The sequence below is a fragment of the Passer domesticus genome, chromosome 19 (genome assembly GCF_036417665.1).
Source record: "Passer domesticus isolate bPasDom1 chromosome 19, bPasDom1.hap1, whole genome shotgun sequence".
Taxonomy (NCBI): domain Eukaryota; kingdom Metazoa; phylum Chordata; class Aves; order Passeriformes; family Passeridae; genus Passer; species Passer domesticus.
In genome coordinates, this window is record NC_087492.1 from 3,547,099 (window position 1) to 3,566,794 (window position 19,696).

The window sequence follows — 19,696 nt, forward strand, 5'->3', positions numbered from 1 at the left end:
AGATTGTAAAATCCAAGTTCATGAAGTGCTAGAACAGCAATCTTGTAATTCTCTGTCCTTGTCTTGTCGTTCTCTGTCCTTGTGTTCCATGAATTGCCAAATGTACTCTGAGTATCTGTTTGAGACAAGCACAGTGCTTGTAAAGCTGTCATCTCAGCAGAGAAAAGACTTTGTTCTTTTAATAATTCTTTCTGTAAACTCACTGGAAATGTAAGTCTAAAATTCCCAACACAATTTTTTTTTAACAATTATATTTCTTAAATACTAGTGGCAGTTTTGAGAAAGCCACTTGGAGCTGCTGATAACTTTCATGCTACAAGACCTTCTGCTCCCCAGTTGTAAGATTGTGTTTCACTATAAAATGAACGAAGTTAAAAATAAAATTTGAGAGGAGCAACACCCTCACTACATGGTCAGACCTCCCTAAGCACTTTTAAAATATAGCTGTTCATTTTTAGTGGGACACACAGCAGCCAGTGTGTGAATGTACACAATCACCTCCATGCTCATGCTGCAGAAACCTCCTGTACTTCCATGGAATTTATGTGATATAAAGCAGAGTTATTCTGTTCTTATGCTGACCACTGTGCAGGGCCTGTAACTTAAAATATTATCAAGTGGGAAGTAAGGCAGCATCAGTTTTTGTGCTGCTCTGAGGACAAGATGCTGCACCTTTGTGTGATCAAGTTATCATCTAAACACTATTTCATTTCAGCAACAGATTGCTCGTCCTTCTCAAGAAGAAAAGGTAGAAGAAAAAGTAGAAGAGGAAAAATCAGACAAAACAGAAAAAAAAGAGGAGGAAAAGAAAGATGAGGAGGAGAAGGATGAGAAGGAGGAATCTAAGTAAGTGTGTATGTGCTGAAATGCGTGAATTCACCCTAGATTGCAGGTTTTGGCAAAGATCAGGATTTGCTTTAGCAGGCCAGTGAAATCTGGACTAGAAATTATTTATCTTGTGTATGAAACAATTTTTTTGGACATACAAATTTCTCTGTCTTGCTGAGCTAATCAGATCAATGGAAAAAGTAATGGGATTATTATTTTGCACATGTAATAATTTCCATATCTTGTTGGTTTGGGCTTTTCTCATAGGTTCTATCACACATGGAGTGTTCATGTTTTCTTTAAAGTTGGCAAAATCATATATCTGTGTTACTGTCTGGCAACTGGAAGTTGTGGGCAATAAGTGAATTCTCTTTCACTGAAGGCATCTTTTGAGTTCGTGGAGTTTTGTTTGTGGGGTTTGGAGGTTTTTTGTCCATTGATATTCAGGAATATCTGCTCACAATGGCTCTCTGAATGTGACTGAATTATATTTTCCCTATTCCCAGAGAGAATACCAAAGAAAAGGACAAAACTGAAGTTGCACCAGAGGAAACAGAGGAAAGGGAGCAGGCAGCTCCTCGGGGCCGAAAAACCGCCAACAGCCAAGGTCGGCGTAAGGGCAGAATCACCAGATCAATGACAAATGAAGCTGCACAGGCAAATGCTGCTGCAGCTGCAGCCACTGAAGAGCCACCACCACCTCTGCCACCCCCACCAGAGCCTTGTGAGTAGCATTTACAGCACTCCCAGGGACCCAGCTGGTTGGAAGCTCCTCACTGACACGGGGCTGTTTCCAGGCATGCAGCGCGCTTCTGTTTTCCTGTTTAATATTCCAGCTTTATTCTTAGCCCTGCTTATAATTTTGTGACTGTGTGGAACTGCTAAACTTCACAAGTGTAGCTTCATGAATAGTGCAACCAGCTGACTGTTAGAATGATGTGAGGGGAGAAAAGGCAGCTCAGCCCTTGTGTGATAACACCTTTTCTCCCTGGGCAGGTTCATGATGGGGCTGCAGGGATCCAGGTGCCTGTGACACAGATTCACTTACAGGCTGCAGCTCACTGAGGATGCTGTTAAATAATTAGCCTGATATTTGAGTACTTCAGGGAGTTTCATAAGCTGAAAAAGATCTTGGCAAGTTGTTGTTTCTGCATTAGATGGCAAGAGGCTTTTTAAAAATGAAATGTTATTTTCTTGGCTGGTATGGTTAAAAAAGACGACGCAGTCTCTGAGTGTATTTTGGAAAAGGCTGACCTACTTTGTGTTGATGCAGAAATACCAGAATATCTTGTGGCTGGTAAATAATTATCCAGGATGGCAGGGCAGGTTGTGGTTTTTTCTTGCAGTGCTCTGCTGTGGCAAATTTTGTTGCTCCTCATGCTTCAGCTGGGTAGTTACAGGCAGCTGCTGTTCTAGAGCTTGTAACAACTCTTCTGTTCTCAGATGTTCTGCCTATAAAGAATGGAATAAGTGAGCACATCAGTCTTGTATAACTGTAAACAACAGAGATTGTGAGAAACATTCTTGCTCCATTGATACAGTGGGTTTTTATAAGTCTGAAGCAATAGTGAGTTTTGCTTTTGTTTTGCTTTATTTTTAAACCATTTTTGCAGGGTTTTCTGAAAAACCCAAAATAGTTTTTCAGTGGATCAGATACTTTAGTGTCCTACTTTTGTGGTTTGTTAATGGAAGCTGTTGCAGGGTCTTTGTTATGTGCTGTGTGTAATGGCAGATTTTATGGAAGGGAAGTGGAGGCTGGTGCAGCTCAGTGCTGTTCAGAAATTTAAACAAGATGATACAAAATCCAGAGGAGAGAATGAAAAGCACTTTGCACTGAATCATACTTAATTTCCTACTTACTTTTACTTACTGGGGTTTTTTTTTTTTTGTTTTCTTTGCTTTTTGTCCATTTATCCAGTTGGAGACTCAGTTAATACAGGAACAGTAGATTTCTTGACACCCACTAACCAATAAATAACCATTCCATCAGTGAGACAGCACTGAACTAGCCCAGAGGATGTTGGATTGCTGCTTTTAGTAGCTGATGGTAATTACTGACATTTAAAATAAAATTTTAGTCATAAATACATCTAAATTACTTACAAATCTTCCTTGACAGACAATTAATCCCAGTTTTGTAGGCAGAATAGTTTTGACCAATTTTCTCTGCTGAGTTTTTGGTGGTTCCTTCTGTATCTCTGACTTGGTTTCATGGAGATTGACTGCTTCCCTCTGACAAGAGAGCTTTCTCCAGTGGCTTGAGCAAGCCATAATGTAAATAGATTTCTTGACTATGGGATGCATAATTGGTGCCATGATAATGAATCCTGGTCTTTTCTCTGCTCAGTGTCTGTTTCTCTTTCAGCTTCTACAGAGCCTGTGGAGACATCCCGCTGGACAGAAGAAGAAATGGAAGTTGCTAAGAAAGGTAAACCTTGTAAAGCCTTTGACTTCCTTCTGGATGCTTGCATTACAAAATTTCAAGGATTTACTGAATCACTGTATACATTTGCTGTGACTTCTGCCAACACTATGCTGATTTGAAAATTGCTGTTGGTTTTTTTGTAAAAAAAGGAAAAGCAAGCAGCTTTAACAGACAAAATAATCTTTTGAGACTTATGTTGACTCTTTTCCTGTGAGTTACTTAGAGCTGTTTGGACAGCAGTACTTCTCTGTCTTGCCTCCCCATGGGTTGTTGTTCCATTTATTGAGGTTTGGATAGCTGAGTTATTGATCACAGTAAATATTGGTTCCTTTATGTCTGACCAGGTCTAGTGGAACATGGGCGAAACTGGGCAGCGATTGCCAAAATGGTTGGGACAAAAAGTGAAGCTCAGTGTAAGAACTTCTACTTCAACTACAAAAGGAGACACAACCTGGACAGTCTCCTCCAACAGCACAAACAGAAGGTGAGTGCTGTGGATATTGAATATTTTGCAGGAGAAAACTTGGATCTTTCTGAAGTCATGCATCACACTTCACTACGGCTGTTTTGCAATCTCCACTGATTTCCTTTTCTACTTGTTTTTGTGTTGTGACATAAATCTCCTAGAGAGGGTGTCTGGTGCTCACTGACCTGTGACAGTAACCACTTCTTGCTTTAAAATACAAGAGAAGGTTTTGTGCTAGGTAAAACACTTGAACCTGAAGAGTTCTTCAGTGCTCTGAAAGCCACGTTCCTCACCAGTGCATGGGCAGCTGCAGGTGTACAACAGCTCCTTGAAACACAGCTAGCACTGACCTTAGCAAACAGAGCAGGAGAGGTGGTAGAAGTCCAGGAACTGAAAGTCTGGGGGCATTGAAATTAGAATGCTGTGTGTTGGAATCCTCTAAGCTGCAGTGCTGCCCTGGTCTTCTCTCACTGAGATGAAGAACATCAGGGTCTGTTTGCTGCAATTGTCCCCCAAATATGCCGTGAGACCGTGGTTTGTTCCCAAACTTGGTTTTGGACAGGAGCAGCAAAAGTTGGCTGAAGTTGAAAGAGTGTCCCTTTGTGAATGACTGTGCTAAATAGAGATACTCTGTCCTTCATTTCAACCTCAGATTGGTAGATGGGAATGTGGTAAAAGGCAATAATTGTGAATTTTCAGTACATTGTCAATGCTGTGTCTTCCTCAGTCTTCGCGACGGCCCCGAGAGGAGCGAGATGTGTCCCAGTGTGAGAGCGTGGCTTCCACTGTGTCAGCTCAGGAGGATGAAGACATTGAAGCATCTAATGAAGAAGAGAACCCAGAAGACAGTGAAGGTAACTTTTCTGGGAAGGAAACTGGTGTGTGCACAGGAAGGAGCCTGTGTTTTGTGCTAATTATATGCTCAGAAAGCTGTGTTCCACTTCATGATGTTGTTGTTGTTGCTCAAATGCTCTTTCAGTTGAGTTTCAGCAGTTTGAACTCACTCAAGGGGATGCAGCATTTTTAGAATTTAACAGCTTAAAGATGTTTGCTGCTTAGTATTTTGAGATGCTTTGATTATGCTGTCATCTGGAGTGTTGAAACAAATTGAATCAAATAAATGTAACCTTTGGTAGTTGGTAGTCTCAGTAGAGCTTCAGACAAGCAAATTCAAGTGGCTTTTTTTGTTGTTGTTTTATATATATATTTGTTGGTTTCAACTGCTTATTTATAGACACTCAACATCAGTCAATCTTGGCTGGTCTTTTGTGGAGCAAAAGGCAATAGAATTAATAAACAATGAATGAGAGAAAATGACTAAGTGTTGGGTTTTGAGTAGTTGGTATTTTTTAGTTGCAGTGTTTCTGTAACTCAGCCAATTGCCCATTTCTATAATAAGTCAAAATGGATTGTTTTGCAGATGGGTTGGTTAAAATTGATGGATCCTTATTGCACCCAGTTTTTCAGATTTCATTGATTGAACTTTCACAGCAAAACATTTTTTCCCCAGGTGCTGAAAATAGTTCTGATACAGAAAGTGCTCCATCTCCAACTCCAGCAGAACCTGCTAAACCAACTGAAGAAACTCCATCTGAGCCTGCTGCTCCAAAAGTAACCACTGAGGCCCCAGCAGAGCAGGAATCTGCCATTAAACCTGCAGCCAGCACATCTCCCTCCTTACCAGCCCAAAGTGTAACAACAGCTGAAACTCAGAACCCTGAGCCACAGGTCAAGGAAGAAATAAACACTGAGGCTGAGGAGCCTATGGAGGTGGACACTAGAAGCCACTCAGCTGAAGCTAAGCCTGTGATTACTCTTCCAGTTCATACCAAAGTAGAGCCTGTAGAGACTGAAATGAGGCTACCAGAGAATATTCAAGTGAAAATAGAGAGTGATACCAAAGAGAGAGAGATGGAGAAACCCAAGGAAAAGTCAGAACCAGAGGAAATGGACTACAGCCTGTCCCAGCAAGTTACTGCAGCCAGGCCAGAATCCCATTCAGATAATGACTCCAGTGCCACCTGCAGTGCTGATGAGGAAGTTGATGGAGAACCTGACAGACAGGGGTGAGTAGGGCTTTGAATGGACAGTCTCTGGAGCTGTTTCTCTTTTGGGAATGGCTGACACCACTGAGGGTATTTGAAGTCCTTTCAGTGTTCTGTTGGTGCAGTTCCTGTGTCACCCCAGCGTGGCACTGGAGCCAGTGCCCCCCTCCCTCTCAGTGGTTTAATATACACACAGTGCCAGGGATAGATGTTTAAATGTCAAAAGTATCCAGTGTCATGGAGTGCATGTGGGCTTTGGAAGAGTGCAGGTGATGGTGTTTGTGCACTCCCTTGCCTCTTCAAACATCATCTTTCCACAAGTGTCTTAGCCCTCCATGTGAAATCATTTTGTTGTAGACTGTTGTTTATTTTCTGTGGACTAAATACATGTAGTCCTTCCTATCCTTTGTGTTTTTCCAAAGCACTCTCTACAAAGAAGGTTACATTGATGTAAGTACTGCATACATAAATTTCTGATGTGGGAGACTCTGAGCTCATATTTTGGTATTTCTGTGTAGTAGGAAAATATAGCAGCATTATGTGCTGTGAAACAAAACACAACATGGTTCTGACTTTTCAGCTCTTTGTCCAGTTTGATAATTGTGTTGGTTTTTTGAATTTAAGAGTTGTGGCTGTGAGTTTTTTAAGATGTGTAATCTTACTCTTTTTGGTGATATTTTCCCTTGTATCTCTTTTTACAGTATCTTCAGCAGAGAGTCAAAGCCCTCACTGTTAAATCCAACTGGGTCAATCCTGGTATCATCCACAATAAAGCAAGGGCAGATGGACCTGCAACAGCTTCACCACCGAGCTGCTGTCATCCCACCTATGGTATGGGCAGTTTTCAGTGCTCTTTGAAGGACTGTTTGTTACCCCTAAATCTAGTCAGGCAAAAATTGTTAAACAAATGAAGAAAAATATGGTTTGCTTTATTATTGTATTTTTCAGGGGAAAATAGTTTAAGTACAACCAAGTATAAACCCAATAGCTTAAAACCAGCTGTGGACCTTTTGAAGCACCCAGACTGCAGGGGGTAGTTGAGCTCCACAGCTCCTCCAGGAAGTGCCTGCGAGGCTGTCCCTGGCATTGTCCCTTTGCTGTCCCTGGCATTGTCCCTTTGCTGTCCCTGCCATTGTCCCTTTGCTGTCCCCAGGTTTCCTGCAGCCCCTGCTCTGTCCCCGTGGGCACCCCAGTGAGTGGTTATGCTCTCTACCAGCGGCACATCAAGGCCATGCACGAGTCAGCCCTGCTGGAGGAGCAGCGGCAGCGCCAGGAGCAGCTGGACATGGAATATCGGAGTGCTGTGAGCCCCTGTGGCACCTCCAAGAGCCCCAGCGTGGAGTGGGAAGGTTGGTGTTCCCTCAGCTGTGCTGGGATAACCCTGTGCTTTGTGCTGCCTGATTGGAGAGTGACAGTTTAGTGTGATAAGGAACTGATAATGAGCTGCTCCTTGCTGGAAGGGACCTGCCTGCTCTGCTGCACTTACTGTTGAAGAGCTGCCTTGTAACCCCTTTATATAAAGGCAGAAAACTGGTTCCACTTGGGTCAAACCCAAAAATGAGTTGTTCCTACAGAGAAAGATGAACCATGTGAGTGAAAAGAGCAGATAATCCTGTTCTAGGGGAGGCCTTTCCAGAAGCTTAAGGTAAAGGTGGTAGTGTCTACTCCATGCAGCAAAACATTAATCTTAACTGTGCTCATACATGGACACTGAGCACTGAAATAGGGCACAAAAGTGTGGTGGAACACATTAATACTTCTTTTTAATTGCACTCTTTGTACCTGATGGGTATGTCTGGCACTGGAGTAGTCCTTTTATTAAAACTGTGCTGTGAATTGGACCTTTTGACTCCAATTTCTAACCCAGGGTTCTTCTCTTTCTGATAACTTCAACCCTCCCAGGAAAACCAGTGGCCTATATGCCTTATGCTGAGGTCAAGAGAATAGAACAGGAAGCACAAGTGCAAAATTCAGCCACAAGGTCAGCATCACCCTACAGGTTATCTCCAAGAGAAGTCAATAAAGCCTCTCCCCAGCCTGAGATGAATGCAGCTCGCTACAGTGTCCCTCCAGGTAAGGATTTGGAGGATCAAATTATTCTCTAAACTCTTTGTGAGTTAATAGAAGAAAGGTCATTTTCTGTGTGTGTGTGAATAGGTGCTCAGTGTTTTTCTAGCCCAGTGAGGCTGTACTGTGCTATTTCTGTACACACTGCAATCTTTAATGTACAATTTTCCCCTTAAGTTCTCCAGCCAGCCCCTCACCAGGTGATAACCAATATTCCTGAAGGAGTTCGCCTGCCCACAACCAGACCCACCAGGCCACCACCACCTCTCATTCCATCCTCCAAAACCAGTGTGCCATCAGAAAAACCTTCCTTCATCATGGGAGGCTCGATCTCACAAGTAAGAGAATTATTGTTTGAAAATCTGTCTTACATCAATTTTTTTCCCCTTTCTCCAATCTTAAACTTCTTGTATTCAGTTATGGAGTCACAGCATTAACCCTTAACAACTATCTGTACATATAATACTAAAATTACAGGAATTACAGGAGCTTTAGAAATGGAACATTTGCTCTCATTTAAGGGCATGGATATCCAGTTTAGGTGATCTGCATCTCCAGACTACCAGTGACACTCCACTCCTGCTGCTCTGTGCTTTGGGACATGGCAGTGGGGCACTGTAGAATTTCCAGATGGGATCATAGTAGTTTTATCATTCTTCTTTAAAGAGATGTGAGTCCTCATTCCAGAAACAAGAATTAACATCTCTTTGTTGTTTCAGGGAACACCTGGCACATATTTAACATCCCACAGTCAAGCTTCCTATGCCCAAGAAACTGCAAAGCCATCAGTGGGTTCTATATCCCTTGGGCTGCCAAGGCAGCAAGAGTCAGCCAAATCTGGTAAGCAAAGAAAAGCTGACATGTTTTATACAGACTATTTAATGATCCATAATTAAAGGATATTAAAAAACCTCAACCTTTGTCTTCTCCTCAATAGCTTCTCTGCCCTATATCAAACAAGAAGAATTCTCACCCAGAAGCCAGAATTCCCAACCTGAGGGACTCCTGGTCAGGGCACAACATGAAAGTGTGGTGCGAGGTAAAGAAAGTCACACAGATTAAAAAACTCTTGTCAGAGCCTGAGAAAACCAAGAAAATTAACTGCTGAAGAGTTATTTTAAAGTATTCTATGATTATATAAGTATCATAAGATTACAGAGTTCATTTGTTCCCTGTTTTCCAAGGCATGTGTATTTGTAGCTGGCTCCTCTTGTCTGCAGGGCTCACTTAAAAATATTTGTTAGGAGCCAAGCCAATTTCAAAATAAAGTTGCTCACTACAGCAAATCAATCAAAAGAAGATAAATTAACTGCTGTCAGTTAATGCTGTAAAATACTTATAGTCTGGAAAAGGTTATGTTAAAAGAGGAAACAGCCTAACTGCCTCATATGCCAGCTGTTAAATTGAAATTTCCCCTGTATTTTAATGTAAACTAACAGTTCTCAATAGAATTTTTAACATGTCAAATGGAGTGGATATTTTTTATTCTCTTATTTATCAGGATGTCTTTATTTCAAATCAGGTACCACAACAATACAGGAGGGGAGTATAACACGAGGAACTCCAACCAATAAAGTTTCAGTTGAGACCATTCCTTCTTTGAGAGGCTCCATAACTCAGGTATTTTACCTTTCACTGCTGGGAAGGCTGTAGCAAAACAGATCTTCATCTTCAGACTATCATTGTGAATGTATTTGCATGTCTGAAAAAGTAAATTATTATCACAGGGTAGGAACTGCCTTGGGAAAAGAACTTTCAATCCAATCAGATGTTCAAACCCCACTATTGCTTAAGTCAGCATTACCATGATTTCATCTTCATATATATGAGTTTGCAAACCTTTTAAGTAATACCAGAGCCTTTGGTAAGCCTAACTGAGGGCAACTTTCCTAAAAATTGCATCACACCTAAGCTTAAATATTCAAACCAGGTGTAATTAGTCTTGTGCAGATTCTATTTAAATCTAAGAAAGGAAATTCAGGCCTTTTGTCTTATCATTTTAAATGCTGCTGTTTTGGTTGGTTTGGCATCCCTTTGTACAGAGAAAAATTGCCTTAATTCTGCTTTGAGATGAGAAGGAGGGGTTTCATTGCTTTGGACAGAAATAGACCTAATGGCACCATGTGCAATATGTTATCTTCCCCCCAGATGGTATTTATAGGTTAAATGTTCCAGGTTGTGAAATACACTGGTAATATTGTTGAACAAGGTAGCAGAAATAATCTTACTCATATTTAGGTTAAATGTCTATAATAGAGGCATAAGTTTAAGACATAAATTAGTCGGTTTTCTAGACCTAAAAGTTCTTTTGGTTGTGCTGTATTTCCCCTCACTCCTCCCTGTTCTGCAATGGCTCAGAGGCTGTGAATTGATTGCTGCCTTTGCTCCCAGGGTACCCCAGCCCTGGCCCAGCCCGGCATCGCCGCCGACGCGCTGCTGAAGGGAACCATCACCCGCCTGGCCACCGAGGACAGCAGCCCAGAGAAGTGCAGGGACGAGGCCTCAGCCAAGGGCCATGTCATTTATGAAGGCAAAAGCGGGCATATTCTGTCTTATGATGGTGAGTATTTGTGTATTCTACCTGATCAAAGTCAGGTTCTGCTTTGATAGCCCACGGCTGAAGTGTTTCTGCTTCCAAGCAGATGCATGTTTAAAATATAGTTCAGCTATTCCTTTGCCATTTATTTCCCATCTGTCACTGAATTGTATTGTGAAAATGTAAATAACCAGGTTTAAAATTACCTGTCTTAAAATAAAAATAAATGTATCGTATAACTTTAAACTTCAATTGAAATATTATAAATTAGTAACTTAACAAGTGACTTTTTGACACACTATAAAGGATCTTTTTAAGATTGATATTAAATGTTACAATATTATATTGAAGTTGAGTTGTTTAAATATTAATGACCTGTGGTCTCATTAATGTAATATTCATATGTCCTTTTTTGTTGTCCACATTTCCTGACCACACTCTTGTACATTTTGCCAGCTATTAAAAATGTCCGTGAAGGAACAAGGAGTCCAAGAACTGCTCATGAAATTGGTTTAAAGAGAACCTATGATACAATGGAAGGAAATATAAAGCAGGGGATGTCACTGAGGGAGTCTCCAGGGTCTGCACCACTGGAAGGTAAAACCAGCTGCTTGCAAGATGTTTTATCTTTTATCCATTGATGTAACAGCATTTAGAGTTATCTTAGGGTGCAGACTAAGAGAAGTTAGATTTAAATCACATTAGTGACCAAATCCATGCAATAACACTGCAGTTAGAGCATGCTGGAAACAGGACTGGAGTAGCTCCCAGTTTTCTTTTCTCTTTTACCACTGCTGCTGCAGGTGGCACTTCCTGCTCTCAGCACATCTGACAAATGTCCCTGGCTCTCCACAATCCCAGTGCTCCTGTGGAGCTCAAACACTGGGTCACACCAGCATGGCCTCTGCCACACCCTTTAGTTAAATATTGGTATCACACTGCCCTGACCTTCTGCATTCCTGCAAGAAACCTCTTTGAACTGCAGGATCCTGCTTCAGGGCATCCCTAGTGCTGTGGTGTTTTAATAAACTGTAATCAAACAAAGCCTGCAGAGGCCAAGGAAGGTCATTATATAACTTTTCTGATTATTTTGTAAAAATACAAACACAAGAAAATGTTTCCTGCCTCAACCATGGAACCTGGCTCCTTAAAAGCATTTTGTCCCATTTTTGGGTAGCCCTCAGAGACTATTTTGTGGACGTGTCCATCAGATGGAACAATGGGAATGTGAGGTTTGTAGGCTGCACACAGAAATTTAGTGTTGCCTCTAAATTGCTGATGCATTTGACTCTTTGGGCTCTTCTGGCATCTTAAGAGCTGCTCTGGTACTTCCATGCTTTGTCTCATCAGTGACACATTTTCTGTCTTCAAACTGTGGAAAAATTATAAGTGTTTTGAGCACTTTGTTTAGATTCTTACTGTAGATACAGTAAATTCATGTCTTCCCCAATGATTCAGTATGAACTTTGATAATTTGGAGGATGCTGAGGCATATTTTGGATTTTTTTTCTTGGTTCCACTTCCCACCATGAACACCTTTCTATCTAGGCAAGGAAAGTGGAGTGTGAGAAAAGCAGTGACTGCTTTTGAAAGAAAGGTTAAGCTTAATTATAAAAAACACCTCCTGTTTTCTAAATATGTTAAAACTTGCAACTATGCAATAGCACAAATACTTGAACAGAAAGATTATTTTTTTAGGGCAGGAGGTGTTTATAACATGTTGCTGCAATGCCTGGCACACTGAGGCTTGGCCCTCTGGGCACTGCCAGGGTACAGATACCATCTCTCATGTGTAAGGAGGAGGGGGTTTGTTGGTTTGGGGGTTGGATTTTTTTTTAACACTTGTTTCATTCTCTAAATTACCTTCATTTTAATTTTAGGTTTGATCTGCCGAGCGCTGCCTCGGGGTAGCCCACACGCTGAACTAAAGGAGAGAACAGTCTTGTCTGGCTCTATCATGCAAGGTGAGCTATTGCAGGCTGAGAAAGAGGAGCATTAATTAATCCTCAAAAATCTGCATTTCTGAACCTTAAAGCTCTTATTAACTGTGAGAGCTGTGTTAAAGGTGGAGTTATTTTATGAAAAGTTTTCAGAGCATAAATCAGCAGCTTTTTGATATGCTGTGTTCAAAGCTAGTCTGTAAACATAGACTTTATTTCTTATTGGAAAATATATATTTTAATATGAATACTTGGTAATCCGCACTTTTTAAAAAATGAACACTGGCAATTCTGTAGATGCATTTATTTCTTTTGTTTCAGCACCTGAAATAACATGGGAGGTTTTTTGTAATATACTGTTCAGTATTATTTTTGTGATGATTTTTTTAGACTTTGAGTATTTTACCACAGACTACAACAAACCAAAGTTTCACTGTTATATGTAATTAGTTACTCTGCTTATGAAAAAAGAGACTTAGCAGCTATTAATACCAGTCATGTGACCCTTTCCTTCTATAAAAGGCACACCAAGAGCAACAGCTGAAAGTTTTGAAGAAGGTCTGAAGTACCCCAAGCAGATCAAGAGAGAGTCTCCTCCCATCAGGACGTTTGAAGGAGCCATCACCAAGGGCAAGCCCTACGATGGGGTCACCACCATAAAGGAGATGGGTCGCTCCATCCATGAGATCCCAAGGCAGGACCTCTTAAGCCAAGAGAGCCGCAAGACTCCTGAAATGGTGCAGACAACCAGGCCAATCATAGAAGGCTCCATATCTCAGGTACATACAGAAAGCACTGTTACACACACACAGGAGTCAATCAGCTCAGGCTGTGCGAGTTTTTCCCACCACACAACCTTAACCTGAACTTTTCCTCCTCTTCAGGGCACACCCATAAAATATGAAAGCAACTCTGGCCAGTCTGCCATCAAACACAACGTAAAATCTTTAATCACTGGACCAAGCAAGCTGCCCCGGGGAATGCCTCAGCTGGAAATGGTGCCAGAAAACGTGAAGGTGGTGGAGCGAGGAAAATACGAAGATGTGAAGACCGGGGATGCCGTGCGGTCCCGTCACACGTCCGTAGTCAGCTCTGGTCCCTCTGTTCTCAGGTCAACCCTTCATGAAACTCCCAAATCACAGCTGAGCCCTGGGATTTATGATGATACAAATGCTCGGAGGACACCTGTGAACTATCAGAGCCCAATGTCCAGGAGTTCACCTATGATGAATAGAGTTAGTGAGGGTATGTCATTCCTGTCCACAGCAAGACAAATGGTTTTATTTTTATTTTATGTACTCCTTTCTTCTTTATTTTATTCTAGTGGCTTGTCTCAATTTGGAAGTTGGTTAGATGAATTTTAGAAGGCTGTAAGCTGTTATAAGCTGTTTATAAGAAAATGAAAATCTGCCATAATAGAAGAGGGAAGTTGGGAATGCAATTCAGTCTCAATTTGCATTTGATTGTGGATCATTGAAAGTGGTACCTCCAAGGATGTTTTAAGGGCAGAAGCTATTCCTGATTTTAAAATGTCTAGATGAGGAAGATGTTTCAGTGAAGTGTAAACAATCTTAAAGTACAGTTCTTTCAGCAGAAGTGTTTTGTGATGTAAAATATTCTCTGTGCTTTGTTGTATTGCAGTCATTGAAAATGTTCCTTGGGAACCAGTGTATTTTTACAGTTAAATTTTCCACAGAGAAATAACTTGGGTTTTTCATTACTTTTAGCTGGAGTATCTTCTGGGAAGTCAGCAAATCATGAAAGGAAGAACACACTCACTCCAACACAGAGGGAGAGTGTGCCAGCAAAATCTCCAGTGCCAGGGGTTGATCCTGTAGTGGCTCACAGTCCTTTTGACCCTCACCACAGAGGAGCAACTCCTGAAGTCTACAGGGGTCACCTCCCTCCCCATTTAGATCCTGCTATGCCATTTCACAGGGCTCTGGATCCTGGTAAATACATTTGTGTTGGCTTTTTTTAGTTTTAGAAATACCATGAACTTTCATGCACAGAAAGGATACCTTTATAAGGCAGTTATCAAATGGCCAGATATCAGTTATAAGGTTATAAGTATTTATTGGTATGGTTTGATATCAGTTTAGTGGTGATGTAATATCTAACCAAGACACTTAGTAAATTAGTAGTGTATAATGTTGTAACTTCCCTTCAGAACTGCCAACTTGCATCTTTTTGGTTAAAAAGTTCACAGTATTTATAGAAAAATATTCATGGAATGTATTAAAAGCTTTCAGGAAAGCTTTGCAAGGAAGGATGTGGAAGAGGCTAGAGAATTAAAATGTAATTCTATATGATTATATCGAGACATATATTCTATATAAGTCCTTTGTTCAAGACTGATTATTTTCACTAAAGGATTATCAGGTGATATTAAATACAGTGACTTCCTTTTAACCAATCCCTCAGTTTACTTCTGTGAGGTATTTCCTAAGTTCTTTAGGTATTTCAGCCTTTTACATTTTCAGAACTTCAGGATTTATAGTTCTAGTAAAGTCATCTCTCCAGTCTGGATTGTTTAGCACTTTCAGTGTGCATGCAGTGCAGAAATCCAATAAAACACCAGTATTAAAATTCTATTTTCACTCATTTGGCACCAACTAGAGAGACTCGATAGCACCTCTCATTGAAGCTTTACAAACACCTGAAAGTTTTTTATTTAATCCAGAATCATCCTGCTTCCTAAATGCCTCCTTTTCCTTCCTTTCACCCTCAGCTGCTGCTGCTTACCTGTTCCAAAGGCAGCTGTCCCCCACGCCGGGGTACCCCAGCCAGTACCAGCTGTACGCCATGGAGAACACGCGCCAGACCATCCTCAACGACTACATCACCTCCCAGCAGATGCAAGTGAACCTCCGGCCCGATGTCACCAGGGGGTTGTCCCCCAGGGAGCAAACTTTGGCACTCCCTTATGCAGGAGCACGAGGTGGGCCTGCCTCTCTTTCTGTAATCCTCTTAAAAGTGTGTTTTGGCTGTGCCAGCGGTGGTTTGGATGCACTTGTACAAGGCCGAGTGTGTAAATGTAGCGGTCATGGATCTCTGACAGCTCATTTGGAAACTGCCTTTTGTGGAAAGGAAAAACACCACTATAATAATTATTTTTAAGGAGAAGTCTCTGAGAGTTACTAGTGTTCAAGAGCCACATTGTTTTCTACTTGTTTAAATTGATGATCACAACCATATTTAGTTCACCATCAAACTTCAGAAAAGAGAATTATATCAAAATGATAACTTCTTCAAAAAGAATGTAAAAGCAACAGCCAGAAGTGTAGTGTTTGTGATAAGAATGCTGATAATTTTATATTTTGGGTAATACCCAAAATTGCTAAAAGGTGGTATTATTGAATAGAAGTGAAGTGCATTTTTCCAAAGGGCAATTAAAGAGAATGTTACAAATGCAAATTCTGACTTTGTATGTTCCTAAATTGCTGATTGCCACATCTAAAAGAGTATAACCAGCTGGAATATAGCTCTACACTTGTCTTATTCTTGTATTTTCTCCACCAAACATTCATTGCTGACTGTGTAGACCACGTCCTGGAGTGGCCATTCTCACGTGTGTCATCTCCTGACAGGAATCATTGACCTGAACAATATGGCCCCCACTATCTTAGTGCCTCATCCTGGAGGAACCAGCACCCCACCCATGGAGAGAATCACATATATCCCTGGCACCCAGCTTACCTTCCCTCCCAGGCCTTACAACCCTGCTTCTCTGTCACCAGGTAAGGGCTCTCATGGCTTGGTGATGGTTTGAATTGTCTGGCATGCTGAGAGAATTGACCATCTTTATTCAGCTTTCATTAATGCCATCTTTTGATGTTTTCTCAGGAGATGCTTTTTGCATGCACCTCTCATTTGGATAGCAGAGGGGTTTTGATGATATCCTGTGTAGTTACAGTAGAAGCACTGTCAAATTCTGAATTTGCCTCATTCTGCCAGGTCTTTATTTGTAGTAATTTGATTATAATTCACTAACCCCACTTTACATGTGTTGAAAGATAGAATTGGAGTCTAGAAGCTGTGTAGTTTCTAATTGTATAGCAACCACTTTAGTAAAAGGCTTTTGAGCCTTCCACTGTCACTGTATGTTAAGCTTTTGTCTTCCTAGATAAGTGGATAGTCTTGAGTGGAATTAAAATGTATTTGGGAAGTTTTGCTGCAAGTGTATGGCAAAATATATAGGCAAGTGTTTACATTGCCATGCTTCACTTAAGTAAATGTTTTTGCTCCTTCATTTTACCTTGTGGACCTTCCAGGACACCCCACACACCTGGCAGCTTCTGCAGCTGCAAATGCTGAAAGGGAACGGGAAAGGGAAAGGGAGAAGGAACGGGAGAGGGAGAGGGAACGTGAACGAGAGCGGGAGAGAGAACGAGAGCGAGAGAGGGAGAGAATCACCTCAGTCCCTGCTGAGCTTTATCTCCGACCAGGTGAGGACACGTGGATACCCTTGGATCACTTGTTTTGTACACTGTAACTGCTCATTTTATGTTAACAAATACCATTTACAGTTTGCTTTTACTCTGCACTTCAGGCAGGTTCCTGTTGCCCAGCAGTTCTGGTCATAATTGCAACTTCTTGAATTTTCTCTCAAAGCATTGTAACACCTAAAGAGGACTGAATCCTCATTGTCACTGGCACAGCTTGCATGCCATTTAGAGCATTGTGAACAGATTTATGTCTTTAATACATACCATCACATCCAGAGTGGTGGAGACAGCTGGGAAGGGATGTGGAGGAGGCAGCATCGATACATAGTCCTGCATTGTTATAACAGTATCCAGAGTGGTAGAGACAGCTGGGAAGGGATGTGGAGGAGGCAGCATTGATTTACAGTGCCACACTATTGTAAGAGTAATCATTTCTTTTGGTTTGTTCCCCTCCACTCTGTCCTGCAGGTGCAGAGCAGCCTGGCAGACCCGGCAGTCACGGATACGTCCGGTCCCCATCCCCCTCTGTCAGAAGCCAGGAAAACATTCTGCAGCAAAGGCCAAGTATATTCCAAGGAACCAATGGGACAAGTGTAATCACACCTTTGGATCCTGCTGCTCAGCTACGTATCATGTATGTTTTAGAAGTTAATGTGGCACAGATATCTGTTCTAATATTTCAGCTTATTAAAAATTGCATTCAGGGTTCAGGATATTTCACTATATGAAATATAGTGGATTATAGGATATATCAGAGCATTTTCATCAGTGCATTTTGGGTAGAAATTAGTGTCAGAAAAGCTTTGCTTTGTTGTGTTCATGGCTCTTTCCATGTGATGCAATTGAGGCTATTCAATGTTTGCCCACAGGCAGCTCACCCCTGGAGCTCCCTCTATCACTCAAGGCTTGCCAGCTTCCCGTTACAACACTGCTGCTGATGCACTGGCAGCACTCGTGGATGCTGCAGCCTCTGCTCCTCAGATGGAAGTGGCCAAAGCAAAGGAGAACAAGCACGAAGGCACCAGGATAGAAGAGAACATGGGCCGCAGGTCAGCGGTGGTGACTGACCAGCAGCAGATGGAGCAGAAGACCCTGGAGGTAGAAAAGAGGCCTGTGCAGTGCCCCTATACATCTGCAAATTACTCTGGTGGCAAGTCCCAGGGACAGACTTCATCAGTAGTCTATTCAGAGGCTGGTAAAGAGAAAGGACCTCCTCCTAAATCCAGGTACGAGGAAGAGCTGAGAACTCGAGGAAAGACCACAATTACTGCTGCTAACTTCATAGATGTGATCATCACTCGCCAGATTGCTTCAGACAAGGATGCTCGAGATAGGGGCTCTCAAAGTTCAGATTCTTCCAGTAGTTGTACGTATCTTAGTAACTCTCTACTTCTTTGCTGTCTGTCTTAGCCTTTAGGGAAATGATGTGAAATGATTCAGATGTTTAACGATAAAATATTCAGCTCTGCAAAGCAGAAACACTTGATAGACAAATACAGATTTTGCATATAGTTACTCTTGCAAAATCAGAGTTGTTTGCTTTATTCAGATTCCATGCTACAGCATGAATGCAGGATAAGAGTAACCTTTTCAGAAGTCAGGAAACTGAAAATTACTTGGTTTATGTTGGAACACTTTCATGGAAGTTTTTGTATCATCGTGGTTATGAGAAGGCAATAGTGTTTTGACTTTCATTCACTGGTGCCATTTTACTGGAAGTACTGGTGTTGCTAAGTATAGGCAACAAAAATTTTCTGTCATATCTTATTCCACAATCTTTGCTTGATACTCAGTGTCCTCACACCGGTATGAAGCTCCTGGAGATGCCATTGAGGTGATCAGCCCTGCAAATTCACCTGTACCTGCTCAAGAAAAGCTGCAGCCCTATCAGCAAGAGACACCCAAACCGAGCCAGGCAGAGAGTAAGTTCATCTACATGTGGAAATATTCTCTCAGTCACCTTTTTTAGATTTGTAAGCACAGAAGTTTCAAACCTTGAAGCATAACAGAGTGACCTTTTCTGTTTCAAGCAGCTGACCCCAGCAGGCCGTACGAGGGCCCCATTCACCGCTACAGGACACAACAGGAGCCCCCCTCACCCCAGCAACCTCCACCTCCCTCTTCCCAGGCAGAGGGGATGGCACATGTGCCCAGAACCCATCGGCTCATCACCCTTGCTGATCACATCTGTGTAGGTTTTATAATTATGGCTTTTATTTGAGAGAATTACAAAATATTGTATCTGAATACCTACACTGTAGCCAGTGTCTAACCAAGATCTCTTTTCTATTTCTTTTGGTGACATCCAGCAAATTATCACACAAGACTTTGCTAGAAACCAAGCAGCTTCTCAGGCCTCTTTGCAGCCTCCCACCACTACATTCCAGAATTCCAGCCCTGCTCCAACGCCTGTTTCTGGCCGGGCAAAGACCTCGAACCGCTACAGCCCCGAGGCGCAGCCACAGCCCGTGCACCACCAGCGGCCCGGGGCCAGAGTGTCCCCTGAGAACCTCTCTGACAAGGCCAGGGGAAGGTAATGCAGGGATTCAGTCTAACTGCAAGTTTAATTGCTGCCCAGATATGATGCTGATATAAAATAGTGCAGTAATCTTTGTGGAGATTGGAAGTAAAGGCGCTTTTTGATCTTACTTTTTAGGCAAAGTCTGTCTCCTACTCTTTCATCAATTGCTTGGCTCCATAACATAAGTTATAACTGTCTTCCCTTTGCTACTTCTCTTAATTTCCAGTCTTTAGAGGGCTGAAAATATGTAATAACTTAAAACCTTCCAGAGTTGTTATGGACAATGCATTGTCATCTTTTTAAGATCACTAAGCTTACTAAAGCATGTAACATGTAACTACACATACACAGTTATGTAGGAACTGTAAAATTACATTTTAAAGTTAGAGTCAACTACTGCTGTACATGCATTGAGAGTAA

At 41.7% G+C, this 19,696-nt stretch overlaps 1 protein-coding gene across 5 annotated transcripts in view; it reads left to right on the forward strand.

Moving 5' to 3' along the window:
• Window positions 1–19,696, forward strand: part of NCOR1 (nuclear receptor corepressor 1) — a 55,542-nt gene that overhangs the window by 29,930 nt on the left and 5,916 nt on the right. For 4 of the 5 annotated variants that reach the window (XM_064394994.1, XM_064394996.1, XM_064394997.1 and 1 more), the window contains exons 15-41: window positions 716–846; window positions 1,335–1,552; window positions 3,194–3,256; window positions 3,598–3,737; window positions 4,447–4,573; window positions 5,230–5,785; window positions 6,466–6,595; window positions 6,918–7,113; window positions 7,667–7,837; window positions 8,009–8,169; window positions 8,551–8,671; window positions 8,769–8,870; window positions 9,354–9,451; window positions 10,223–10,391; window positions 10,824–10,964; window positions 12,248–12,331; window positions 12,830–13,086; window positions 13,192–13,552; window positions 14,035–14,259; window positions 15,039–15,248; window positions 15,898–16,047; window positions 16,582–16,755; window positions 17,224–17,389; window positions 17,625–18,121; window positions 18,549–18,677; window positions 18,786–18,946; window positions 19,065–19,288. In XM_064394994.1, coding sequence (XP_064251064.1) covers window positions 716–846; window positions 1,335–1,552; window positions 3,194–3,256; window positions 3,598–3,737; window positions 4,447–4,573; window positions 5,230–5,785; window positions 6,466–6,595; window positions 6,918–7,113; window positions 7,667–7,837; window positions 8,009–8,169; window positions 8,551–8,671; window positions 8,769–8,870; window positions 9,354–9,451; window positions 10,223–10,391; window positions 10,824–10,964; window positions 12,248–12,331; window positions 12,830–13,086; window positions 13,192–13,552; window positions 14,035–14,259; window positions 15,039–15,248; window positions 15,898–16,047; window positions 16,582–16,755; window positions 17,224–17,389; window positions 17,625–18,121; window positions 18,549–18,677; window positions 18,786–18,946; window positions 19,065–19,288 — 5,162 coding nt within the window. The remainder of the gene's footprint in view (window positions 1–715; window positions 847–1,334; window positions 1,553–3,193; window positions 3,257–3,597; window positions 3,738–4,446; window positions 4,574–5,229; window positions 5,786–6,465; window positions 6,596–6,917; window positions 7,114–7,666; window positions 7,838–8,008; window positions 8,170–8,550; window positions 8,672–8,768; window positions 8,871–9,353; window positions 9,452–10,222; window positions 10,392–10,823; window positions 10,965–12,247; window positions 12,332–12,829; window positions 13,087–13,191; window positions 13,553–14,034; window positions 14,260–15,038; window positions 15,249–15,897; window positions 16,048–16,581; window positions 16,756–17,223; window positions 17,390–17,624; window positions 18,122–18,548; window positions 18,678–18,785; window positions 18,947–19,064; window positions 19,289–19,696) is intronic. The other variant, XM_064394998.1, reaches the window with a different exon arrangement.